We start from the raw sequence: 27784 nt of genomic DNA on the forward strand, positions 1-27784 counted from the left end.
TTGGGGCGTTCGAGGTGGATCTTGTGGACGACCCTCGTGATTAGCGGTACCGGTGGGAAGAGGTACACATGTAAGTGAGTCCATGTTATCAACAGCCCGTCTCCCAGTGCTAGGGGGTCCGCGCCTCCTCTGCAGCAAAACATGTTGCATTTCGAGGTGCTGCGTGTGGCGAAGACGTCTACTTCCGGTGTGCCCCATTTCTGGAACACGGGATGGAGAAACTTCCAATTGAGCTCCCACTCGTGGAGCGAAGCTCCCCCGCGGCTGAGATAGTCCGCACAGGTGTTTAGAGTGCCCGGAAGATGCGTGGCTATCAGGGTCGTGTCTGATTCTCTGCAAATTTCCCAGATTCTTAAGGCTAGGGAGCACAGCTTCCTCGAGACTGTGCCACCCTGTCTGTTTACGTAAGACATGGCAGTAGTGTTGTCTGTCAGAATCGCCACCGTTTTCCTCCCAATTAGATGTTTGAATGAGACAATGGCATGGTGTATGGCTAATAATTCTAGAAAATTGATGTGGTAGCGGAGGAGATCCTGGGGCCACTTGTCCCCCACACATATGTCGTTCATGTGGGCTCCCCAGCCCCATAGTGACGCATCTGTCGTTATGGTCACCGTGGGAGTCTGTTTGTGGAACGGGGCTCCTTGGAGGAGGTTCTCCTCTTCCTGCCACCAAGACAGGGTCTCTAGTACAGTCATCAGGACGGTCAGCTGGCATAAGGGTGGATCCCTTTGATGATTGAACACGCGCAGGAACCATAACTGCAATGTTCTCATGTGGAATCTGGCAAATTTGAGCACTGCTGTGGTCGATGCCATTAGGCCCAAGAGGCGTTGTATTTGGAACGCTGTAACCGTCGGGTTTGTAAGAAACACACGCGTCAGTGAGACGATGTCCTCCGCTCTTTGAGTCGGGAGGAAAGCCGTGCAGATTCGTGAGTCCAGTATGGCTCCTATGAATTGTACCCTTTGAGAGGGTTGTAGTGCTGATTTCCGAGGGTTGACCCGTAGGCCCAGATTTTCCAAAAGGGCTAGGGTGCGCTGTATGTGTTGTAGCAACAGAGGTTTGGAATTTGCCACTATCAGCCAATCGTCTATATAGGGAAAGATATTGATCCCTTGTAGACGCAAGTGAGCCGCCACCACCACCATAGTCTTTGTAAACACTCTCGGTGCCGTGGAGAGGCCAAAGGGTAGGGCCTTGTATTGGAAGTGGGTGTTTCCGATTGTAAACCTGAGGAACTTCCTGTGATCTGGGTGTATAGTTATGTGGAAATATGCATCCTGCAGGTCCAGGGTGGCCATCCAGTCCCCTTGATTTAGTAGGGGCAAGATGTTTTGTAGGGAGACCATTCTGAATTTTTGGGTTAGTATGAATTGGTTCAGGCCCCGGAGGTCCATAATGGGTCGAAGGCCACCATCCTTTTTGGGGATGGTGAAGTATCGGGAGTAGAAACCTTCTCCAATTTGGTTGATTGGTACTTGCTCGATAGCATCTTTTTGGAGGAGAGATTGGACCTCCATCTGCAGAGTGGTGGATGTTCTGGTGTGGATGACGGTGGGAACTATCGGCCTTTCCTTGAATTCTAGCTGATAGCCCTTGAGTATTATACTTAAAACCCATTTGTCCGTAGTAATTGTGGACCAAGTGTGGAAATATGGGAAAAGTCTGGTATGGTCCGAGTGGAGGGGGGAAGGGGTAAAATAGGGGAGAAGGCAGTCAAAGGCCCTGTTTGGAGGGCCTATTCCCCTTTTGCCTGGCCGATTGTGCAGAAGTCGGCGAATATTTTGACTTGGGGTTGTAAGGTGGTTTGGAGTATGATGTGGAGCCCTTGGGCCTCCATTGTTGTTCAGCTGGTTGTTTGGGAAACTGCTTCTTGTTCCATGGCTTATTCCAACTGCGTTTGCCTTGGGACTTAGCCGAGATGGGAACCCCTAAATTGCGTGACGTTCTAATGCTTTTGTCCATTTCCTGTAATACAGAATCTGTATTGGAGCTGAACAATCCATTTCCATCAAAAGGGAGGTCCTCAACATAGGATTGAGTATCTGGCTGGAGTGCTGTTGATCTGAGCCAGGAATGACGTCTCAAAGTAATCGCTGAGGTGAGTGTTTTTGCTGCTATGTCACCTGCATGCTTGGCAGAATTGATTTGCTGTTTGGCAAGAGCGATACCTTCTTTTTGGACCTTCTTTATTGCCTGTTTAGCCTGTTCCGACAGGTCCGGGAGGGATGACAACTGGTCCCATAGGGCATACTGATAGCGACCCATACATGCACCATAATTTGCCACCTTCACGCCTAACGAACCTGCAGTGTAGAATCTTCTACCTAGGTTGTCCAGTTTCTTCCCTTCTTTATCTGGGGGAGTAGCGTGCGTTTTTCTGGCCTTTGAGGAGGATGCTACCACTACAGAGTTCGGTTTTGGATGGTTGAATAAAAATTCTGCTGTGGATTCCTGCACCCGATACATGTGGTCGAGCCTTCGGGAGCTTATCGGTGTTGAGGCTGGTCTATCCCATGAGGATTTGGTCGTATGAAGCATGACCGTCGTGAGCGGTAGGGCGATAGCCGTCGAGGTATCTAGCTGTACAACATCGAATACATTGTCCGTAACTATCGGCGTCGGTTGGACCGTCGGTAGCGATAGGGTCATCGCCATCCTCTTAACTAAGTCCCCATAGGATTTTAAATCCTCGGAAGGAGATATGGGTAATTCCTCACCTACTTTGCTCGATGGGGTAGGTTCGTCCGGGGAGGAGATATCCTGTTCTTCCCGAAGGGAACCTTCGTTAGATTCAGGAGAGGCGTCTCCTGATTCAGAACATCCGGGAGAACGTTTGGGTGTCTCTGGGACCTTTGGTGAGCCAGGCGTCTTTCGGCGATCCGGGCTCCCCGTACGTGGAGGGGTTTTTTGTCTCTTTGGAGGCGTCGCGTCCGAAGATTTCGAAGCTGATGCAGATGCTTGTTTGGGCCGATACGACGTCTGCGATCTTACCGAAGCTTCGGACTGTTGGTCCCAGTCTAAATGTTTAGGAGGGAACCACGGGAACATGGAGGGCATGGCGCAGGACCCGTACAGATACTGCCACTGCCTCTGGTCCCATGACATGGGTGGTGGTGGTGGTCTGTGAAGGGGGGAACGATCCCTATCGTGGGATCTCTCCTCCGAGTCTCGGGATCGATGACGACCCCGAGGGCTGCGCTGATGTCTATGAGGACTGTCGGAAGAATCGCGCCCGACGCTTCTCCGTCTGGGTGAGGTAGGCCGGTCTCTTTTCGGGGTCCGGGCTCGTCGACGATCAGGGCTGACCGATGGGTCCCGAGTCGGTGTTCGGGTCCGAGCGGTGTCTTCGACAGTGTGGTCTGGCGGGCTGTCCTCCGTTCCCGATTGTTGAGTCAAGTCCAAGTCTCGATCGGAGTCCGAGGAGATGGCGATTTGTGTAGACATCGATGCCAATACCGGGGGGCTTGACCGGCGGCGTGGTGAAGCAAAGAGCTTCAGAGGTGGTATTTTCGCCAGCGACTTCGATGGCGACGTCGGAAGCGAGGTTGCGGATGATGTATGTCTGTCCGCTTTCTTCTTTTTCTTTGCTTCCGGCTGAAGTCCTTTCTCCTCCCTTATCCGTTTTACAGGAGTAGAGGAGTCGGACTTAGATGCCGAGCCCACCTTAGAAGGGCGATCGGCGTCGGGGGCGGTATTGTCGGTGCCGCTTTGTCCCGATGTCGACGGCTTATGTGTCTCCGCCGCCATTTTCTTGGGCGAGAGTGCCTTCTCCATTAGTGCCGCTGCCAGACGGCCCGCGCGGTTTTTCTTCGTTTGGCGGGAAAACTTCGCGCAGTGGGTGCACGTCTCCGGGATGTGTGTTTCCCCTAGGCAGAAAAGGCAGAGATCGTGCCCGTCTGGAGGGGCGATTTTGCTTCCACAGTTCTTGCACCTTTTGAAAAATCCCCACCGCTTTTCCATGCGGGGAGGGTGAGGGAGGGAGCGGGGGGGGGGGGGGCTGAGGCGAATTCTGAGAAGATAAAGCTGCTTACCCCCACGCTCTTTAGTCTTTAAAAAGACTGTTGTGTGGTCTTAGCCAAAGAAAAGTTTCAATAGAATCTAAAAAGTATAGCTCGCAACTTTCAAAAAGGATTTCTACCGACCGTGGCGAGAGATCGACTGATCCAAGCGGCGGTCAGAAGAGAACTGGCGGGATGTCCGCTCCGGTCCCTGTGAGCATGCGCGGTGGGGCTTCTGCGCATGCGCACTGGGCCTGGGGCGCGGAAATCCGCAGCTTTCAAGAATACCGATCGAGATCGGCGCGGGCGCCTATATCCCATCAGTGTGATGCACAGAGACCACGAAGAAGATTAGGCAAAGCCAGACAGCTAAGAACATAAGAACAGCCATGTTGGATCAGGCCAGTGGCCTATCCAGTCCAACACTCTTTGTCACATAGGGGTCAAAACCCAAAGTTCTTAGACAACCTAGTAGACAGCACTGTTCTTTTGCGTGTGTTACTCCTATTGGTGACTTCTGGTGAATTTTGATACTATGTGCAAGAGCCTATGCACGTGATCAGAAACAACAAGACCTGCATAAAGGCAAAGCATGTATCTCTCTGTTGAGAATAACGTTTTCAAATGGCTTTCTTAAAGTTTTCAAATGACTGATGTTTGCAAGTGCAATTGTTGGTTAATGTGCATGATCCAAAACTCACTTTTAAAATACTCTAACCTCACGGGCAAGTGGGGGAGCCTTAAGCCATAGTGTGTGTGTGCTTAATATCATGGGGAGGGGGTGGCTCTTTCCCACTTGATGGCTAGGGAAAAATCAGGTAGGAAAGACCCAAGCGATTGGCCTTGTCAATGCGGCTGTGTCATTCTCATATGCTAAGAGGGAATCGCACCATAAATAGGCAACTCCACCATCCACCAACTTCACCCCGGGTATGTGTCAATGAGGCCACTGAACATCCTGACATTTTCAGAAGAACTAAACTTGGCAGAGCAGCTGAAAAAGAGAATGGTTATGAGCTAACAACAGGCTAGGAGAGTGCCAACTGGACAGGGAATCATTTTAAAGGGTACCCTTAAGCAGAGTAAATTAATCCATCATTACATTCTCAACATACAGACCATTTTGTTATTTTTGAGCCAAGTTCTGACTATCCCTCAAGATTATAAACAGTAAAGCTGTTTTTCTTTAAGTAGAACAAAAATAGCTCATTATTTTAAGGCCAAAAATGAAACCTAAATTGTTCTTTGTTTATAACCACACATTCCTTGGCTGGCAGTAAATGTTGCTCCGTTTTCCTACTTTGTTAATTGCTCTCCTTCTTTCTGTATCCAAAGCAAGGAAGCTAAGCAAACTTAGAGTAGGGCTGGATTTCATTAACTTATTTTCATTTGGCGCTATTGCAACTATTATTTTGGTTACTCTCATTTAGGAAAGTACTACAAATTTATCCTATTAATAAAAGAAATTCCTGGATACTAACAAGCACAAATTTAACTAATGCAACTTGCACTGGAAATGAGAGAAGATTCATTACGTTAAAAAGAGACACATAAAGTAACAATAGAGTCTGTAAAATATCTAAGCAAGTATTCACCGTATGACTGTTTCCCCTCATATCAGACAACTATTTTGCTTTAAGATCCTAGATAAAATAAGTGCAAAACTCTTTAAAAGTGTAAGAATTTTTCAAAAGTGATCTTACAATCACTTTTTGATTTGGCACATAGAGGTTTGTTCATACAGAAGAAATAGCCATTTTCAGACATCATTTGCGAAGAAGGCCATCATTTTCAAATGCATCTCATGTTATTTTCAAGAACACTCATTTTTCTCCCAAGTTTCTGATTCTCATAAATGCAGAGCAAATGATGAAGACATGAACATATTTGGCTCTTTTTTTGAACATGAACGTATGAACATATGAAGCTGCCTTATACTGAATCAGGCTCCCCGGTCCATCAAAGTCAGTATTGTCTACTCAGATTGGCAGCAGCTCTCCAGGGTCTCAAGCTGAGGTTTTTCATGCCTATTTGCCTGGACCCTTTTTAGTTGGGAGATGCCGGAGATTGAACCTGGGACCTCTGCTTACCAAGCAGATCTTCTACCACTGAGCGTCCATCCCTCCCCTTTCAAATGCAATTAACAGTTACTCAGTTCTGGCACGAGGGTTGCTCAGGTGGCATTCCCTGGGAATCAAATGTTGTAAACAGGAGTGTCCTGCGTTGCATATGAAGTTCTATAGGTGGCAACGTTTCTATCTCACTGATTCAGAATATCACTCAATCCGAAACCAATACATTGCTAAACAGACTTTGGAAAAATACCTTTATGGTGGCCTTGACAGTACAGCAGAGCTTTCATAAAATCACACTGTCGCACTTATGTTTCACCCAGAACAACAAAAGCGCTTCTAGAAAGCAAAGTCCATGATGTGGCTGTGGACATCGCAGTTAAAAAGCACGATTAAACTTTTTGGCAGAATTACTATCAGAGGTGATGGTAAAAACAAGGTCATGCAATTGGTTAAGTTTTTATTAATTATGACTGTACTAATGAAAACAGCCTTGTGTGGCTCCAACATTTTACTGTATCTACAGATGTGCTGATCGTCATGTCTGCATCAATCTTGGCTGATCTATGATTGCACCAAATAAAGACTGACTGAAACAGTTTCAAGATACAACCATATTTCTTGGAAGTGCACAGATATAATTTCTGCTGAACTCAAATGCCACATGCTTGCTGGCAGGAGGGCTGCAACCACTGCACCATGTTAGTTGTTTTAGATCGCCTGCTAACTGGTAATCACTTGGGGACCAGACTTTGCCTATGGCTGTAAGCAGCTCAGAAGTATAGAGTCTACCTACCCAGGATGAAAAACCTGGCTGCAGCTTCCTCAAGTGTGAAGATGTTCTCAGGACCTCAATGACATCAGAGGCCTTTAGAGCATCCTCCTTTTTTTCTCTACATGGGGCTGCCTACCAGAACGGAACTAGCCAACACCACCTACTGCAGGAAATGGGAGAATCAAAACAGGAAACGGGAATGGATTTGGCCATCACTTGGGGTTGGATGGCAACAAATGTCCATTGGGAAAGTGATATGAAAGTGCCTAACTGTCTTGTTTTAAAAGAAGTATGTAACAGCACAGAAGGCAAGATCTGGATTTTATTGCTGTCCACTGTCTACCTTTTCAGTCTTACCACTGAGCAAGATATCTGTAAAAGGAAGGTATCTGCTAATTTCTTAACAGAATGTTTAACCAATGGATCTTACCAAAACTTCAGGGAGCACTACAGCAGTTAGCGGCTTGTCGTTAACAGTGGTATCTTTAGCTAGCATATACAGTCTTTCAGCTTCAGAAAAACATGAAATGTTTAATACAACAGCACCTGTAACCAAAGAATTAAATCATTTTTAAATTGTTTTATATGAAATACAAAGAATTATACACATAAAAATATGATGTAACATCTTCATCTCGACTGATCTGCATTTACACAGTCCCATGTGGGACTGCACAAAAGCTACAAAGACAAACTGTGACATCCCACAAGTATTCAAAAATGCAGCATCTCCTATAACCCTGAATAACTGCTGTTAACTGCTGGAGAGAAAAAATTCAGTGCTACAACTTGAATTTTGTTGACAAGACAGGCAAGAATTCCCAATTTAGGAATTCACCTCCACATGTAATGTGAAGGGCATAAGGTGGAAACACACAATCCCAAGAACAGCTACTGATCTCACTGCATTTTGAATGGAGGGAAGCAGCCTCCAATATGCTATTTAATAACCTTGTACTACAGCCAACACTGCTTCTTCCAAAGTCAGCCCAATTAGCAGATTTACACTATAAATCTATACACTATATACTAGATTTACCCCAATAAAGCACACTAACCCCCACTTATATTCTTACCTTGAGATGAATACACATGACTCACAGAAACTAAATTTGCTGGAAAAATTGAAAAAAGCTGCATTAGAAAATTTGCTTTTCTCAAATCAAAATGAAGAAAACTGTACATAACCAAAACAAAGCTTCAGAAAATATATTCTCCCATTTTACAAATATGTTGAGAGGCCAGTCCCATTTCTTTGAAAAGATATGCAACTGAAGTGCAAATCGCCTACATTTTATTAGTTAGAAAGCTTCAAGACACTAAACAGGATCAACTGCTTGAAAAGCAGAACAACAAAGCTGATGGAAAATCTTAGCCAGAGTAGTAAAAGTCCTTAAACTACCCAATTAACCTTAAGTTGTTGTAAGCAAACATCACGTGGGTGGGATTTCAAAGGGTCAAAGAACTGAGGACCTTGTCCACAATCATGCCAGTTTGGGGGAGGAGTAGCCGTGGGGGAAGGGGAAAAGAGATTGAGGCCGCTGCATGACAATGAGCCTGCATACTCATGATAGAGCAAACAGACTCTATTGCCACTTGCTCCATTGCCCTTCTGTTCCAGAAATAAACCACTCCTGCTCACTGTATTAAACCATTACTTTAGACTCTTTTAAGGATACACTAGTTTAATCCCTCATCATTATGTCTGATGTATTTGAGAGACTTTATGCACTTTTCTGACAAGTTCAAAACATACACCAAGAAGCACAATTCAAACAATTATACGGTTTTCAATAAAAAGAAATCAGATCAACATCCATGCCAAAATGCAAAGGTTCTGATTATGACTTGTTGCATTTTAACAAACAACCAAAAAAATGTTAAGTTCAAATAATGAAGAGAAGCTGAGACATTAATTAATGGATGAAGGTAGCATATATTAATTATAAAGTGAGCCCTTTCTCTAACATTTCCCATACATAGTACTGTGCTGTGATAAATTCTGAAGGTAAACTGCTTATACAATATATAAATAAAACTTTTTAAAACACTGGAAAACTTCAACAAAGCTCGAGAAGTATCTTGAAGGTGTTTCATAAATTCAAGAGCACTGTGTTCATTATATGATGGTCAGCAGAAACTGCAATGGCATCTGACTTACTTTTGATGGTTAGTTCATTCTTGAGGATGTTTGTGTATTCTGCAGCAGAAAGATGAGGTGGCAGGCCACCCACAAACAAATGCACCTGCACAACAGACATGTTGTTCTCTACAATGTAAAATCTGGTTTGGTTCATTTGACGCAGTGAAGTCTGCAAAACAGAAGAGAAGGGGAGGGGCGAAATCCTGAGAATTCACCGCATTATAAACCAGGGATGGCCAAACTGTGGCTCAGGAGCTACATGTGGCTCTTTCACACATATTGTGTGGCTCTTGACGCCCTGTCAGCTGGCTTGGAGAAGGCATTTCTCTCTTTAAATCACATCTCCAAGTCAAGTCAGCTGGCAGCTTGGAGAATGCATTTAAAGTTCCTTTCTTTCCATCTCTCCCTCCCTCCCCCATCTATTTGCCTGCCTGCCTTCCTGTCTTGCAGATCTCAAACTCTGTTGTTCATGTCTTGCGGCTCTCAAACATCTCACATTTATTCTATGTGGCTCTTAAGCAAGTTTGGCCACCCCTGTTATAAACACATCAGATTACAGAGAAAAGGCTGGCTTCCATAAGCTAAAACTAGCTAACAATGACTAAAACAGGGCTCCCCTCCCCCTTAATTTCAGCTTGCTTGTTTATTCTCATTTTAGGCCAACTTAAGCAGAAGTTTTCAGGATTATTGGTGAAAACAATAAAGTGCCATCCATTATGTTTCATCTTCCTCATAAACCTAGATTAAGTGTCACAGAACTCTGAACTCCATGCCAAAAGTATTCTACACAAAGTAAATATTCATGTCTTTTTTTAGCATAATTCAGTCACTCCAGTCCAGAGGTAAGACAGGTTTTGGAAAGGATGCAGGAGATAGTCCATCCCTGGCCAAATATTCCTTGTTTGAAAAAGCCTCTTACTGGACACAAAGTATATCACACCCACACTGCACCTCTGGTTAGTGCAAAGTAGGGAGAAAAATGCCCCTCCCTGAAAGAATATGGAATGGCATGAAGACCATGCAGGTACAAACAGTTAAGAGGATAGTATTGAATAGAATCTACAAGCTGTGAGAAAAGAGGGTCTGTGCAAAGCAGCAGACACCTACCAAATGGCCACTGAGTGTTTTCAGCACCAGGTTTTTTTGCTGAAGCTTAGTTCTTGGACTGCATTCATTTCCCCCCTCCTTAAGACACAGTTTTGTTTGCTGGCCATTGCTCTCCAGTGAGGTTTTGTTTTCATTTTTGCCTTTTTTTACACCACTGAAAAAGTCATCTGGAAAAACTTGAAGAAAAACTGGGAGAGCAATGACCTGCAAATAATATTGTGCATCAGGAATGGAAGAAAAACCTAGTTCTCCAGATGAGTTTGCTGCTCTTTAAACACTACACCAAAAGGACTCTCACTGCCCCAAACTGGAGCCACCTTTGGATATTGTGACTATTACAGTTGCTGGGGTGATTTCATCCAAGCACATTGCCTGATTAAGAGCCAAAACACATAACTGAGACTAAAACTTGGTAGCCACTCCTCTCCTCTAAGAGCCATGCCAAAACAATGCAATTTTATCCATCTTTTATTATCATTTTTAATAATCTGCTTCTAGCCTGAGAACTGCTTTATGGGACTCATTTCAAGCTGAGCTGTTTTCATGTTCTGGCTAGGTTTTTAATAGTCTATTAATGTAAAGGTTTTGTTAACCAGCACTTGATTAATTGGGCAGCTTGCTTACCCAGAATGCCTAGAGCTCAGAGACCCACATGAATCACCTGCACACTGTCCACTTGCCACTACTACTCCCCTCTTGCCACTACTGAGTCATTGAGGTGGATGAGTCTCTTAGGAGGGAATTGACAAGAGGGCAACAGTGCCATGCAGGAGGCAGCTGTATTGCCTGGTTATGGCCTGCTTGACACTGTTGCCTTCTTGCTGTTGACTAAAAGTTTATTTACTGACATATTTGGTTGACAGGTATCTCCCAGTCCCAACAAATGCTAATCATCAAAGCTCTTACTGAAGCCATTAACAACCATTATATCATGTTGTATTTTTACAGAGTTCTATTTGGTTAGCTGCCTCCAGCACGTTCTCTGGCAGAGATTTTTTTTCTAAATAAGTAAATAAGAGGTACTGGCTACATTTTAAAGTGTCACCATGACCACAGAAGAGTACATATGCTTGACTAATGGTGGCTATTTGAGAGCCAACTTGAGTCTGTAGTTCTTCCAATAAATTAAACAGAAATAGACATAAGTGTAAATAATCAAAATCCAGGTAATACGCTAAATTGCTTAATAGTGCTTCCTTATTTGTTTACCTTTCTTATGTCTTGAAATCTGTTGAGAATCAGTTCATGATCATCCAGCACCATTCGCTGAACTATGGGAAGCAAAGACAACTCTAATGTGGTTCCTTCTCAGTTAACACTAAAATCATTGATCTCATTAACACGCTCCAAACTACCAATCCGAACATTGACTTATTCGGTTAATTTAATTTTCCAAGTAATAAATGAAAACACATAAATACATAAAAAGTGTTTTAAAAAAATCTGAATGCTCTTTGATCTGAAAGCAAACAGTAACATGAAGCGCATGGACATTTTGAAAGAGTGAAATGTATTGATGAATTACCTTGCTTGGAACCCATGAGCACTTCCACTAATCTGAAGTTTTGGGGGCATTCCGACTGCCAAAAAAATGGACAAATACGAACAGAATTTTAACAGATTGCAAACTTCCAAAGTTTTTAAGCTTCTAATTTTTAGTATCTAAATGATATTAATAAGCAGGAATTTAAAAAAAACAAGGTGCGTTGTTGATCTGATTGCTTAAATACTATACATTTTATATCCAAAATATTTGAAAATCTGACATGTATAAAGTAACATGATAAATTTACAAATTCAATTATATTTTCAGTACATGTCTAAAGATGTGAAAATTTCTGGAAATTTTGAGGTTATGGAAATAAACACATTTGGGGAAAAGTTGAAAATATATGTAATACTTTCTATTCCAACTTAAATGTACTTTACTGCCTTAACAACATAAAAAGCATCATGTAAGTGAGCACATATAATTTTACTACTTGCCACATGTATGAAGTTTAAAAGCATAAATTCTTTAGCTTTCTACAAGCACAACTGTACACTTACACTTCCGCAGGGCCTGTAAGACGACCCTCTTCCGGCTAGCTTACACCTAGCTGAGATGAGAACTCAATGTAGCTTGCCAGACTCCTGTTTTACATATATATATTTTTGGAATGTTTACTGGTTTTTAAGGTTTTAACTGTTTTAAATGTTTAACTGTTTATATATTTAAATATTGTTTAATTTTATGTTTTACTAATTGTTGGGAGCCGCCCTGAGCCATTTGTGGGAAGGGCGGGATACAAATAATAAATAAATAAATAAATAAATAAAAAATATACTCAAAACAGAGGGAAAGATGCAAAGTACACTACCAATGCAATCTTAGCATGTATCTCTCATACAAAAGAATGGCAGGTGTGAAAATTGGACAGTGAAGAAAGCAGACAGGAAGAAAATTGATTCCTTCAAAATGTCATGTTGAAGTTTTATAGGTAACATGGACCACCAAAAAGAAAAATAAGTGGGTTCTAGCCTGAATTCTCTCCTGGAAGCTAAAATGACTAAACTAAAGCTATCATATTTGGTCACATTATGAGAAGACAAGAGTCACTAGCAACGACAGTAATGCTAGGAAATGTTGAAGGAACCAGGAAGAGGAAGACCAAACATGAGGTGGATTGACACAAACAAGGAAGCCACTGTCCTCAGTTTGTAAGACCTGAGCAAGTGACTACCTTGCTGGATCAGGAGAATGCTGTAGACGTCGTTTATCTTGATTTCAGTAAGGCTTTTGATAAGGTTCCACATACTATCCTTGTTGACAAGTTGGTAAAATGTGGTTTGGATCCTGTTACCGTTAGGTGGGTCTGTAACTGGTTGACAGATCGCACCCAAAGAGTGCTTGTGAATGGTTCCTCATCCTCTTGGAGAGGAGTGACAAGTGGAGTGCCTCAAGGAGTGACAAGAGGAATGACAAGTGGCGTGTCCTGGGACCTGTTTTGTTCAACATCTTTATCAATGATTTGGATGAAGGAATAGAGGGAATGCTTATTATATTTGCCGATGATACTAAATTGGAAGAGGTTGCAAATACAGTAGAAGACAGAAACAAGATACAGGATGACCCTGGCAGGCTGGAAAACTGGGCTAAAACCTATAAAATCAATTTTAACAGGGATAAATGTAAAGTTCTGCATTTTGGTAGGAAAAATCCCATGCATAGTTATAGGATGGGGGAGATTTGTCTTAGCAGTAGTATGTGCGAAAAGGATCTAGGGGTCTTAGTGGATCATGAACATGAGTCAACAGTGTGATGTGGTGGCTAAAAAGGCAAATGCAATTTTGGGCTGTATCAACAGAAGTATAGTGTCCAGATCACGTGATGTGATAGTATTGCTTTACTCTGCTCTGGTAAGACTTCGCCTGGAGTATTGTGTTCAGTTTTTGGCACCACATTTTAAGAATGATATAGCTGGAACGGGTCCAGAGGAGGGCAATGAAGATGGTGAGGGGTCTGGAGACCAAGTCCTTTGAAGAAAGGATGAAGGAGTTGGGGATGTTTAGCCTGGAGAGGAGGCGGCTGAGATGTGATATGATCACCAACTTCAGGTACTTGAAGGGCTGTCATATAGAGAATGGTGTGGAATTGTTTTCTGTGGCCCCGGAAGGTAGACCAGAACCAGTGGGTTGAAATTAAATCAAAAGAGTTTCCAGCTCAATATTAGGAAGAACGTCCTGACTGTTAGAGCAATTCCTCAGTGGAACAGGCTTCCTCAGGAGGTGGTGGGTTCTCCTTCTTTGGAGGTTTTTAAACAGAGGCTAGACAGCGATGAAGATCCTGTGAATTCGGGGTAGGTATTTGTGGGTTTCCTGCATTGTGCAGGTCCCTGGAGGTCCCTTCCAACTCTATGATTCTAAGATTGTTAATTACTGAAACATTAATTCATAGGATTGCCATGTCAGATGCAACTTACCACTTAACACACACACACGCACAAAGAATAGCAAGCAGCAATCCACATACAAAAGAAGCTCTGAAGACATAATCACATAAGGATAACAACACTCTCCAGATGCAGAAGTGTTCCTAGATGTGAGTGCTGAACATACATCACGCTCTAATAAATTATCTTACATAAACATCTTCATTCTATATTCAGTGTGAGATTGCTCAGATTCATGCCACCCCCTGCACTGACAGTGGTAAACCTGAAGCAGATGAGCCACCATGTAGCGAGCCCAAAGATATCCAGGTTTGAGTAACATCATACAGATAAAATGGGGTGGGGGGGAGACCAGAAAAAAAATATCCATTTGATCCCACTTACCTGGTATCCAAGCAATGGGAGGACTTCTTTAATTACCATCTGGGTAGTGCTTTCTTTCTTTATTCGTATTGAGACACAGGCCATTCCAACCCTACGGGGAAAATATCATTTATTTAAGGTAGAAACGGGCTGGAGGAATATTAACAGGGAACTACTATTCTGCCACTGTGTTTGTTTAAAGTCAAGTTTGTCTGCAGAAAAAGGTTCCCTAAACTGCATGAAGTTCTCTCTGCTGGTCAGGTTTACAAATACTAGTCCTTAAAACCCATCACTATGGCTTGAACAGATGACTGCAGCAGACATGCATGTTTAAACCTGAGCTACCCAATCTATGTTTTTTTTAAAGTAATCTAAAATTCTTAGTATGACTTTCTAAAATGGATTTGTTGTTGTTCAGTCACACAGTCGATTACAACTCTTTGCGACCCCATGGACCAAGTCACACCAGGCCCTCCTGTCTTCCACCATCCTCCGAAGTCTGCTCAAATTTGTGTTAGTTACATCAGTAATGCTATCCAGTCAGTAATGTCGCCCCCTTCTTCTTTTGCTTTCTATCTTTCCCAGCATCAGGATCTTCTCCAGTGATTACCCCCTTCTCATTTGGTGGCCAAAGTATCTGAGCTTCAGTTTCAGCAACTGACCTTCCCTGGAAGGTTGATTTCCCTTAGAAGTGATTGATTTGATCTTCTTGCAGTCAAAGGGACTCTCAAGATTCTTCTCCAGCACCAGAGCTCAAAAGCATCTATTCTTCTGCACTCGGCCTTCCTTATGGTCCAGCTCTCACAGCCATACATTACTACTGGGAATACCATCGCTTTAACTATACGGACTTTTGTTGGCAGAGTGATGTCTCTACTTTTTATTATACTGCCTAAGTTCACCATAGCTGTCCTCCCAAGGAGCAAACGTCTTTTAATTTCATGTTCCTAATTCACCTTAGTCGCTGTAATTAAATTTATTTATTCACTTAAATATTGTTCTGTCACTCTTCTCCTTAGACAAACGTTTTAACTAACATATAAACTAATGAACTTTTAATTAGTTTCAATTTTTTTTGTGCCCACTATCATGATTGTCTCCATCATGCTCCCAGAACCTTCCCCCACTGCTTACATGTTTCCCTTGAATGATAGCATTTTCCCCTGCAGGTGTTAATTCCTCAGAGATGCTCAGCTCAATTTACTAGCAACCTTAACCTGCAGACCACACCTCTAGCATGAGCTTTAGGGGGAGGAAAAAGCTACTCACTTGAGCCAAGCAGGATAAATCTTTATTACTTCATTGTCTTTTGGTTTGACTCTGATGATCCAGGCTTCAGGAACAGCTTCTCTGAACACTGACCCAGGATGAGATTCTTCGGTGGCATCATTCCTATTAATGACATCGTCACACAGCAAGGCCTGCTGAGTGAACGTCTGAAGTTCATACTCTTTAGGATCATCATTTATGTAGTACGTTCTCAATGCAGCCTCCTATAGAAATACACAGTATGGAATCTTAATTTCAAAGATCTCCACATGAGCAGACTTGACAGAAATTAAGATCAAGTACTGCATGGACAAAATAATCCAACTAGGCACCTGGATCTACGGTTAGGTTTTCCTTGAGGGCCACTGTTAAATCACAAGAAGGGACAGGCAGGTGCCTTAATTCCAAAAACCCTAGAGCAGCCTTCTGCTAAGTACTATTACCAAGCATAACCACTCTGTCTAACCTTCCTGGATTCTTTCTTACAAACTAGGAGCCATATGGTATCTCTTGGTGGGTGGGAGACTTGACCCAAGGCTTGCCAGCATTACCTCCTAAGGAAAGAGGAATCAAAGATCACAGTGGTACTTGTTACATAGCGCTCTACAGAAGCACTGAAAACTAACGGAGAAGACAGTAGGAAGGACTTTCATTCTAGAGTCTTGTGGGAAAACGCTTCTGAGACAGCATGGCAATTCTTATGTTCTTCTTGTAGATACTTCCTCAGACTTTATTTGTATTCCAAACTTCTAATATTTATTGATGTTGATGAATACTAGACATTCTTACAATAAAACTTAGCATGTTGAAGTGCATAATTTGCCAGCAAGTTTAAACCCCGACATTCTTACCACAACTTCTTCCTGCTTTGCAATGCGTGGAACCGTAATAAGCCGATACTGATTGCGTTTTACAGCATCATTCCCATCATATATTTTTAACATTTGTTTGCCTAAAAGGAAAGTCACATTTTAATACATAACAACAGAAATAAATTTTACATATGTTCGTATTAACAGTTTTGAGCTATTTATGTATTTTGTTTCTATTCCTTAGGTTGATATTGAGGATTGAGAAGTAAAATGCAGCCAGGTTTTGTAGTTCTAAACAAACTTTGCCCCCTTTCAGTTAAAGTAATACAGTGCCTTGGAGATGGTGTTTCAAACACTTTTTTCTTCAGTGGTCAATTTTATAGTTCCTTTGTATAATCCACTCAGCAATACATGAATTTAAAGTTGCTTTAAATTGGATCAGACAATTGGTTCATCAGGGTCAGTATTGTCTACTCCAACTTGCAGCCACTCTCCAAGGACTCAGAGCTTGACATAACCTATTTGATGCTTTTAGTTGGAAAAGCCAAGGATTGAACCTGGGACCTTCTGCATGCTATGTTGATTATTTTAACCCTGAGACACAGCCCCTCCAATGCTTTCGACCAATTTTTAAAGAAATGCTGGAAACTACCCCCTAGCACACATACCACTCGAGAAAGTATATCCTCCAGAATGCCTTAGGTCACTGAGGGCTGAAAAAAAGGCAACGTCTACCTCAGGATCCTGATGCCTTCCAATTTGCCTTTTAACCTCCTAGCTGTAACCCAAACCCCTCACAGCTCAATTACACTCCCACTTTTAGGATTTGGCAAGAGAGCTTCAAATCCAAGCAAAATAGTCTGCTGCGGTGCTGCTTGGCATGGATGCTGGAGTCTGCCTACCCCCATTTAAGGGTGACACTAACTCATGTCTCCAGCTGCATCACCATAACAAAATGGAACTGTAGGCAACAAAGTACAACATGACGCTGTATTTGTTCCCCTATCCATGTAAGGAGCAGGCTACAAAGCCAAACGAGGCAAGGGGAATACTACAGTGGCATTTTGCATGTTTTCAACAGCATATTAGAGGAGAGATGTAAACTCTCTGGTTATTGCTTACATCCTTGAAAGGAGGGGGAAACCAGCTCCAAGAGATAATTTCTCAACATTACATTACCAGCAATAGATATCTTATACCTAGACATCTAAGTATAGGCCACAGGCGTAGACTCATTTTAGGCTCACTTAACAGCAACGCTTTTGCAGTTAAAGTGTCACTGCAAGCTTTTAATGCACCTATAAAACTGATAAAACCAAGAAAATCATCCTTCACCCTCTCTCATTCTCAGCTCTACTTTACAACCCAGAAAATAGAACAAGAAGTTTACAGAACTGTACAGTGGACAGAAATATGTACACAAACAGATCTGGTCTCCAAAAACACTTTTTTTTTTTAAAGGAAGTTAAGAGACAACTCCTTGGGAACATTACACTATCCAAATTAAACAACACATGGCCATAACATATAGGTCAGAGGCCACACAACATTCAAATAATATCATAACATTAATACACAAGCGACTAGTGAGCCCAACATAAAAGTACTAAGCCTCTATATTAAAATACTGAATTTAACTAAGCCTTTAGATTGCATTCATACATTATCAGCAAATAAACATGACAGCTACAAAGTTGTTTTGAAAGTGCAAACACAGATTTGCGGAAGGAATACAGCAGCTTAAAGCTTGGCCATCCACTAAAATATAACTTCTGCTCAAGGAGGCAAATAAAAAAAACCTGAACAAAAAGCAGCAGTTCTTATGACACTGGGGAGGAGGTTAATTATTTTAAATTAAGAGTTATTATTGCTACAGCTACAAGATTTCTGTATTTCTATTTGCTATGCATGCTGTCCTTGTCATGTCCCATTCTGGCTTTGCTGAGTGTATTTCATTGCCAAAAGACACTGCACAAAAAAGACCCAAATAAAGCAACCACACCTTAGAGTGTTTGGAAATAAGCATCCCACCTGCCATTTCTGCCAGAAGCCCAGTTTGTTCTGCTGATGGAAGAGGTAAAGGGGCAAATGCGTTTGCTTGCCCCTTCCTAATGCGAACCAGTCACATTGCATAAGTTTTCCTCTAAATGGGATCTCACAACCTTCAACACTGTTTTTTCAACAGTTCCTTTTCAAAGCTTAGCAGCAGTTGCTGGGGGAGAGGGGGTGGAGAAAAATCTACCTCCAGCAGCACCTTCTGCCAACACCATGCAGAACCCATTTTCAATACTATTGTCATGGAGCTACCAAAGAGTAGAAGGCATTCCACTGGATATGGATGCCACTGGACTCCTTGTTGGATGGAAAGGAACATCCAGGGCTTTTTTTGTAGAAAGAGCCCAGCAGGAACTCATTTGCATATTAGGCCACAGCCCCTGATGCCAAGCCAGTCAGAACTATATTCCTGTGCGTTCCTGCTCAAAAAAAGCCCTGGAACACCATTTCTTAGTACAAGGCCTCACTTGAGCAAAGATCTTTTTTTTTTATACTACGTTCTCCATAATATTTGAATCTAAGTATTTAATAGTGAAAGCTAACACTTCAGAACAGCAACACTGTAATTACGCCGCAGTCTTGATTTCATTTTACCAAATTGCACGGTGGGACAATTCTCAGCTATGATAGCAAGAGACAGCAAATCCAGTTTCCAGGGGCATCAATTACAGGTACCTTATTTTTGGTGTTCTGAAACTGCACTGTGTAACACTCTGAATAGTAAAAATCTCCTTACAGCCACAGAAAACCCTACTCTGAAAAAAAACACTTGATACTTAGACACAAACCTGATGTGCTTGAGTCTGCTGAAGCCTGGGGTTCTTTCAGTGAACCTTGTGTTGAGTTATCGACATCGTCGTCGTCGTCTGCAAGAAAAAAGTTGAGAAGTCTCCATTAATGAAGGGTTAAATAAACCATCTATCTTTAAAATCAGGTGTTGCACTGTAAACAACCCCAAAAGAATGGTAAACAGAACAATGCTGCGTTGTGCGCATATATTAAAATAATCATGTTCTTTGAAGCTTGAGCAGAAAAGCCACTTGGTCAAATCAGTACTTTGAGTGGTCATTCCTCCTATTTATAATGCTATAGGGTAATTTAATGTAATCACAGATGTACCAAAGACTGATAATTTCATTTTAGGTAAACATTGAAGTAATGTGTGCTTACGAATGAAAATCTAATATGCACCAACATGACTCAGGAAGTATTTTTTTTTACAAAATTATCAGAAAATCCCACTATAATTCCATCTAGTGGATGGTAATTTACATAAATAATTTAGACATCATCCTGTAACAATCTGTTCCAGTTAATTCAATACTTTCAATTCAATATTCTCCACTAGTGGGCAGTTTTTATAGAGCCCAGTGCTCTTTATACAAAGAATCAATTTTTAAGAGCATGCAATGATAAGAGGCACTCTGAAAAATCAATTGTATAAAGGTTACTTCTTTACTACTACAATAGATCCCCTCCCATAAAAATGTATCATGAGGTTGTTTTTTTCTCTCTCTCCTCCACCCCTACTTTCAGTGAACACTTTTGTCTAAAAATGAAGTCAAAAGATACCTTTTTTTAAAAATGGAGTTATTTAAAATCCCACATTAAATTATGGGTTAAATCAATCCTTAACTACTTTAAAGCATTCATTTAAATTTTAAAAATTCTATTATTTAAATATTCCTAACTATAACTGCACACTCATTTGTTGCTATAACCATAAAACATATTGATTTTAACCAATGAGAAATTTTATGCAACCTCATAGGGTACAATGTATTTTTATTAATTTTTTTTAATATGATACATGATTCATTTCTTATTCTTAGCTTACTTAATGCTCATAAGAAGAGGAGGAAGAAATTGGATTTATATCCTGCCCTTCACTTGGAGTTTCAGAGCACATTACAATCTCCTTTTCCTTCTCCTCCCCACAACAGACACCCTTGTGAGGTAGGTGGAACAGCTCTGAGAGAGTTATAACTGATACATGGTCACTCCAGCTGACTGCATGTGGAGGAGTAGGAAAATCAAACCCAGTTCTCCCTGATAACAGTCCACTACACCAAATAACTACAGACCACAAAGAGTCTCTTGAGTCATGACATGTGTCTGTTGAAACCAACACTAAAAGGTGGTTCTTCCTTCTAGAATTCCTTTATGCATAAATCCGTACTTCATCATATAAATGCCCTGTCCGACATTACCACAATCATAATTGTGATTGCCCTGTACTACATTACTCCTCATAATTGTAAATAATATTAACCTGAAACAAGAGTTGATTACTGGTGAACCTGTATCCCACTAAACGTCCTGGCAACTAAAATAGCCTTGCAGCATCTCCTAAATTTTTCTAGAGGTGGCAATATATGGGAATCAATCATTCCACCTTGTTTAACAGGATTTGAAATCAGTATTAAACTAACAGCCTGGCATCACTGGTTTCTTCACTGGTGCTAAGACGAGGCTCCGCACAAGAGATGTTTGCAAACAGCCAATCCTGCAACCAGGAACAAACTATGCACCAAAAGAATACAAAATTTATAATGTGTTCACTTTCTAAATAAAGCAAAGCAGCATATATGTAATATCTATTTCTCAATTCTTTGTACAATAAATATGTTTTACAGCATTTATAGCAGGTACAACAAATTACAATAGTCACGTATACCAAATCTATAAAGTCAACATCTCCTTAATCCTGCAATCAGGGCTGAATTCCACTAGTTATGTTGCAGGCACGACATAGTACATTGTTTATAACTGCTCACATAACAGTTGCTGGGAAGAAGTGAGCAGTGACTGATGAAAGCTCATACCCTATCACAAATTTAAGGTGCTACTGGACTCTCTTCTAGTTGCTTGCAATGACAAACAAGTTTATTTTCACAACCACTGGGGTCCATGCTGAATTCAAAACACCAAAGACTCAGCAGCATAACACTCTCCAAGATGAGCAAATTGTTGAAATATGAAAAATGTACTCGATCAAAATTATTTGGCTTGCACATGGTTTAACAGAACCCAGCATGCCCCATGTTTAAGGCCACTGAAGATGAAATTCAGATGATACACATAGGATGTACCCTAGGTGGCAGTAAAGCATCACACCAGAAGCTGTGCAAAGTCTCAATAAAGCCAAAACAAATGAAGAGGTAACTTTGGCCACCCACTAAGAACACTTCCACCTCATTATGCTATACAATTTCCTCTGATCTACTGATCAGCTTGCAAATTTTGTCAATATTCTAATGCTTTTTCAGTACAAGTTCAAAATAAACATTTAACTGCTATATTCCTGAATAGCTATCAAGCTAAAAAATGAAAGCAAAGACAGGAAGAGAAAGAGGAGGGAAAGTATAAGCTAAGATGAACTCTTGCCCTCTGGTCCACTGCTACAGCTTTGTTGAACACAAACGCAACTCTAAAACATCTTCATGATGATCAACTCTACCCAAGTTCAGCCATTCATCAGAAGTCATCTACTTTGTAAAGGTAAAGATGCAAGCACCAGTCATTTCTGACTATAGGGTGACATCACATCACGACGTTTTCAAGGCAGACTTTTTATGGGGTGGTTTGCCATTGCCTTCCCCAGCCATCTATGCTTTACCCCCAGCAAGCTGGGTACTCATTTCACCGATCTCGGAAGGATGGAAGGCTGAGTCAACCTTGAGCCAGCTACCTGAACCTAGCTTCCGCTGGGATCAAACTCAGGTCGTGAGCAGAGCTTGGACTACAGTACTGCAGCTTACCACTCTGCGCCACAGGGCTCTTCCATCTACTTTAAAGGAACATTTTATTCTTGTAAAAACATAACACAGCCTAGCTCAAGGCTAGCTATTCTCTACAAAATTCTATAGCAAGCACCCTTCCAAAAAGTAAAAAAGATTTTTGGAAATTCTGAACCCAGCGATCCCATTTACCTTTAAAAAAAAAATCAATGAAATTTTGCAGCCATTATTGCTAAAAACCTCAATCACTGCACTAAAGGCAATCAATCATATAGCAGCAAACTCACCTCTGACCCACCAAGCCCTGAGAAAAATATTTTTTCTCCCAGAAACACGAGCACCTTGCCAAAGCTGTGTGTGCTTGGAAATGCACAGATGGGCTACGGGAGGCTTGTGCATCCTTGGTTGATTACCTGTGCTTTTAACAGGCTCTTGTTCTAGGAATCACAGTTCCTTTGGCAATAAACAGCATGACAGCTTCATAATAATAATTTAACTTTTACAGAGCTTAGTGTAACAGTCAACACTGACACACACTAAAATTCTAAGTAGATATACATCCATCTTAGCCTGTTGAAGTCAGAAGACATAGAAGGGTGTAACTCTGTTTGGAATTGTACTGCTCAGTTCCTGGTGAAACCAATAGTTCGACATTCACACATTCAGTACTTTACCTGGTTCGGTCTGTAAGCTTTCCGATATCCGAAAACAGTGCATTTTACTGAAGTTGCGAGAAAATAAGTGCACACAGTTTGGAGGAAGAATCATATTTTTTAGCCTTCCAAATGTACATTCTGGAGGTATAATCACACAGCAAGCAGCGTGAGCCTATGGAAATAACAGCACAAAGTTCTTGTAAAGAGCCATTTAAAGCCTAATCTAATTGCAACTGATGAACTATAGATGAACACTGCATTCTTCAGGAGAAAGGGGGGGGGGGTTCCCACCTTTCCCTAGAAGACCATTAGCAAACAACAGTAAGTATGTTTTCTCAAATTGATTCAGATGCAGTGGCTGGGGGGCGGGGGGGGGGGCGAATACCTAAAGTTCAAAGGAGTACTAGAGGAAAAAACATTATGAAACATTTTTTTTCCAGTTTTGGAATGAATGTAATGTTTTCAAAAACAAAGTTGACTCATTCAAAGTTGAATTTTTTTGCATAAGACAGTTGACAGCATTAGACAATGATACTTCCTGTGTATACTGTGAACATAAGGCACACTCCAGTTCAAGTTGCATTTCTTTGCATAGAGGATGCTACAGTCTTCAGAAGAGGAGCATACTGGGATTCTGCTTACCCATTTGATCTGCCCCTCAAATGATATAGGCACTAAAAGTCCCAAGGGGACTGGTAGGAGGAATAGCCCTACCCTCAAACTGTACAGCCAGTTTTGTGTAGTGGTTAAGTGCACGGACTCTTATCTGGGAGAACCAGATTTGATTCCGCACTCCTCCACTTGCAGCTGAAATGGCCTTGGGTCAGTCATAGCTCTCGTAGAAGCTATCCTTGAAAGGGCAGCTTTTCTGTGAGAGCCCTCTTAGCTCCACCTACCTCATAGGGTGTTTGTTGTGGGGGAGGAAGATAAAGGAGGTAAGTATACTATAATTTGTATAACATACTTATGAAAACAATGTTATGAAGTTCAATGTAATAAAATCTAATGCTGCATCTATATGTGCTAGATTTATTAGTGTATAAAACTATCTGTTCAAATAACACTCTCATCTGTTTGCAACAAAATCAATGTTTTCTATTATCAATTTTAATTTTTCCCTACCACTCAGATGACAAGAACTGAAATACACTTGTTACTATAGCACAGGGTGCAGTAGCTTTGCTTCTAGAAAACAAAGGAAGTTATACTGGTAAGTTTCCTATGCCAAGTAGCATTAGTCTGTGTGCTAAGTTACCAACGATGCACTTCAGATTGTTAAAGCAGTAAAATAAGTTAATGTTTGATAAGAATATTGCATATATTTCAATTCCCCCATTCCCTATTTCTCTTTCTGTCCTGGGAAAGAAAAAGTCCTCCCCTCCAATCACAACTCCAAAATTCTCAGGAATTTTAAACCTCTACATATGCACAGTAATTTCCACTATTATTAACTATTCCTGTTCAAACTGAAGTGCTGAATGCATGTACCGAGAATAGATCTTGAATCAAGAGTGATAAGCTTCAACAGGCATGTGGGCGAATGCAATCTCACTGGTTCAAACTGACTATCAAAGAAGTCTTTTGTAGATAAGTAAATGCTTCACAGGAACATTTTTACCCACTAATTTTAATACATTTTCAAGTCACGCAAGAAGTTATTTTTAAAGAATGGGTTTTCATCACTTTTCTAGTCATTCGCTCTGTCTACTATTGATATGTTTCGCATCAAGCAATGGCAAGGGTGAATGGATACTTCCTATATGCTCACGGACACACGCACTACATAAAGACATTTTTGTTTCTTCTGTAGAAAAGTATGTGGACAAAGTTAACTGATGAGTAATAACAAGAGGCAGGCTATAGTTGAACATCTATCACATAACTTTTTCTTCTGTGGTCGCAATCTCACTAACACAGGTAATTATAAAATTTTTGATAGGTTTTTTAGAATTTATTCTGTTATTTTATTATTATTTATTACTTTAAATTTATACCCCGCCCTCCCCGCAAGCAGACTCAGGGCGGCTAACAATCAATTATATAAAACAATTTAAAACCAATAAAATACATTTAAAACATTTTGTGGTGCTATACACTTGATACGGTAGGATCTTTTTTTTTCTGTTATTGATCCCATGATATTTGTAGCTCCTCAGTGGTGAAAGGTGGTGATTCTCTCCTGGATTCAGGTGTTGAAAGCCTGTAGAAACAATTCATTCTTATAGGCCCTACTATTATTCTACTATTAGAGATACTTTCCTTTGGTAGCAAGGGCAAGCTACTTGACAAATAAAGGACCTCTATTAGAGGAAATATTCTGTGGGATCCAGCCCCATTTGTTTTGTCTAGAATAAAATATAAAGATAGAAGATATATCAGAGTATGAAATAGATTACAAATTAAGAAGATGCAGCCTTTAAGGCATAGTGGTTCATTGGACAACTGAGGCGAGAGACAGAGAGGCAAGTCAAAATGCTACTACTTACACTGAATAAAACTGTGTTGGTCTTAAAGGTGCTTTTTGTATTTCTCCTGAGGGACTGAGGCAGCCAAGGAAAGCAACATCTCTTTCTTCCCCAAGGGAGGGGGGAAAAGGAGGAGCTTCAGCCAATGGAGGAGCTTGTCTCAGTAGCTCTGCTGTGTGATTGAGAGAACCTGGCACAGCTTTAGCTTTGATTGAGAAAGCTCTAGCTGTGCCAGGCTCTATCAATCACACAGAAGCTACAGAGCCAAGCTCCTCCATTGGGGAAGAGGGAGTGGGGAGAGGGAAAGAGTGAGAAGAGGCCACTTTGCATGGCTGCCTCAATCCCACACAGAAAAACAAAAATGGTGCTGAAAGAAGCAGAAGAGAGGGAAAAGGAAGCAGACCATGGTGAATTGCATAGAAGAGCTCTGCGAGTTGGATCAGGCCTGTGGGACAGACATTTGACACCCCTGCTTTAATGGATTCCAGGGCAGGAGAAAATACTGTTTGCTAGCTCAGGAATTATAGGGAATTTTTTTCACCCCGTGGTGCTAAGAAATCACTGTCAAATATATATATTTCTTCGTACAAAGAGCTAGTTAAACTTCCAGGGTCTGGTGGTGGTGGTGTGAATATGGAGATGTAGCAGAGAGAGGGTGCAATCAGCTTTAGAAAGTAAACCAGGCGTGCAGGTGTGTAATCCAAGTGTGCTAAACAGAAAGGATTAACATTTTTATTTGTCACTCCTTCCAGAAAAAGGTAAAAAAGAACAAAGTATCCCCCCTACTGTGTTTTATGTTTGAAATGTATCTAAACGTAAACTGTTTTTAGTAGGAAGACACAGGAAATCAACATTTAACTCTAGCTTGTTTCTATATTTTATTTAATGGGATAAGTTAATGGGGAGAGAATACCATTCAAATACTACTGAAGCCCATTCTGTTCATGGGTAGTCCAGGGGATTTTTCTAACATTGGGTTGAATCCCAAGAGCCATGTCTCCTTTTTTCTGTTGAAGCCTCCAGAAGAGCTGGTCCTGTGGGACACGGCAGCCCTGGGAACTGTGTGAAATGCAGCACTGAAGACCGACGCTGGAGTGAGGAGGAAAATCAGGCAGCTCTTTTGTATATATTTGTACACCACTCACTCTATTTGGTGAACTGTGCACAACAGAACAGAAATCAGATGCTAATCCTCACATCACCAGATAATGTATTTGATAATTTTTTTTAAAAGCAGCTCTTCATTCCCCCCCCCCCCCCCCAATTTTCAAATGAAGCTGTGGAGAAACACCATTTAGGCCTGTGCTTGTCTGGGAGTTGGCTAGAGGGAACTTTAGGCAAGGCTTTGGCCTAGTCTATTCCGCCGTCCCCCTCCCCTGTCTGCAAGCAGCACTTCTGAGGAGGCCTCCTAGAGAGACAGGAAGTCTTTCAGGCTGCTGAAGGGAAAACCAGTTCCTGGCCGGGAACTGAGTTATATAATATAGATTTTGGGAAGGAAAAGGAGTTTGATTTGAGTCTTGGAGACTGGTGAATGGGTTCTGGATGGTATGGTCAGGGCCAGTTGTATAAGAGAAAAAGAAGGAGCGTTTATCCCTACTTTCATTTATTACTTCCGTTCACCCTGTATTTAAAAATGCCTGTAAATAGCTGCATGTTTTAAATAAGAAACCTTGTTTTTTATTTGTTTAAAAGGTAGTCCCTCTGTACCACCAAGGTTCCCCAACGCCTTAGACCACACTATTGTTAGAGGGGAGTCCAGGGAAGCCATACAGTTGACAAGGGTGCCAATCCTCCAGCGGTCTCCCAAAGGTCTCTGTGTTAACTAGGTGCTGGGTTGGCAGAGGACCTTGAGGCCACAGAACTGGCAAGGGGATTGGGAGTCCTGTTCCTCTCAGTCAGGAACCCCTAAATTGAACAGGTGGCGGCAGTGTGCCTTAGTGGTGGGAAGAAGATTAGCTCTCTTCAGGAGTTGGCAACTCAAAAGGGAGTTGACAGGACCGGGTCTGAAGGCAGAATCGGGCCGGTTCCGCCACAGAAGCCGAAGATCATGTACATTACATCTCCCCTCAAATGATTTAAATTGCTGGTCACGTTAAAGTCATTCACGATGTGCCAGTCACGGGGGGTCATGTACAGTGTTCCCTCTAAGCTGCAGTCTTTTGAGCAAAAATTCTATTTTGTGAGCTACTGGCATTAAAGCTGTGAGCTACTGCACCCCCTAGTGGTGCTTTGGGGGGTCATCCTTCCTGAGCTAAGACAAAAATGTGTGAGCTGGAGGCTAAAAATCTGTGAGCTAGCTCATGCTAACTCAGCTTAGAGGGAACACTGGTCATGCACTGCTTGGTCTGTGGGTGTCCAAAGGTCTACGTGAGCAGCACCACGAGGTCTTTG

At 41.7% G+C, this 27784-nt stretch overlaps 1 protein-coding gene across 1 annotated transcript in view; it reads right to left on the reverse strand.

Moving 5' to 3' along the window:
* DGKQ (diacylglycerol kinase theta) overlaps positions 1-27784 on the reverse strand; it is a 92938-nt gene that overhangs the window by 21830 nt on the left and 43324 nt on the right. The window contains exons 6-15 of the mRNA XM_060237043.1: positions 22947-23100; positions 19321-19398; positions 16517-16617; positions 15666-15889; positions 14418-14508; positions 11627-11681; positions 11311-11372; positions 9013-9163; positions 7928-7966; positions 7282-7397 (exon numbers count right to left, since the gene is read on the reverse strand). Of these exons, the coding sequence (XP_060093026.1) occupies positions 7282-7397; positions 7928-7966; positions 9013-9163; positions 11311-11372; positions 11627-11681; positions 14418-14508; positions 15666-15889; positions 16517-16617; positions 19321-19398; positions 22947-23100 (1071 nt within the window). The remainder of the gene's footprint in view (positions 1-7281; positions 7398-7927; positions 7967-9012; positions 9164-11310; positions 11373-11626; positions 11682-14417; positions 14509-15665; positions 15890-16516; positions 16618-19320; positions 19399-22946; positions 23101-27784) is intronic.

This window comes from Heteronotia binoei, chromosome 4 (genome assembly GCF_032191835.1).
Source record: "Heteronotia binoei isolate CCM8104 ecotype False Entrance Well chromosome 4, APGP_CSIRO_Hbin_v1, whole genome shotgun sequence".
Classification (NCBI taxonomy): Eukaryota; Metazoa; Chordata; class Lepidosauria; order Squamata; family Gekkonidae; genus Heteronotia; species Heteronotia binoei.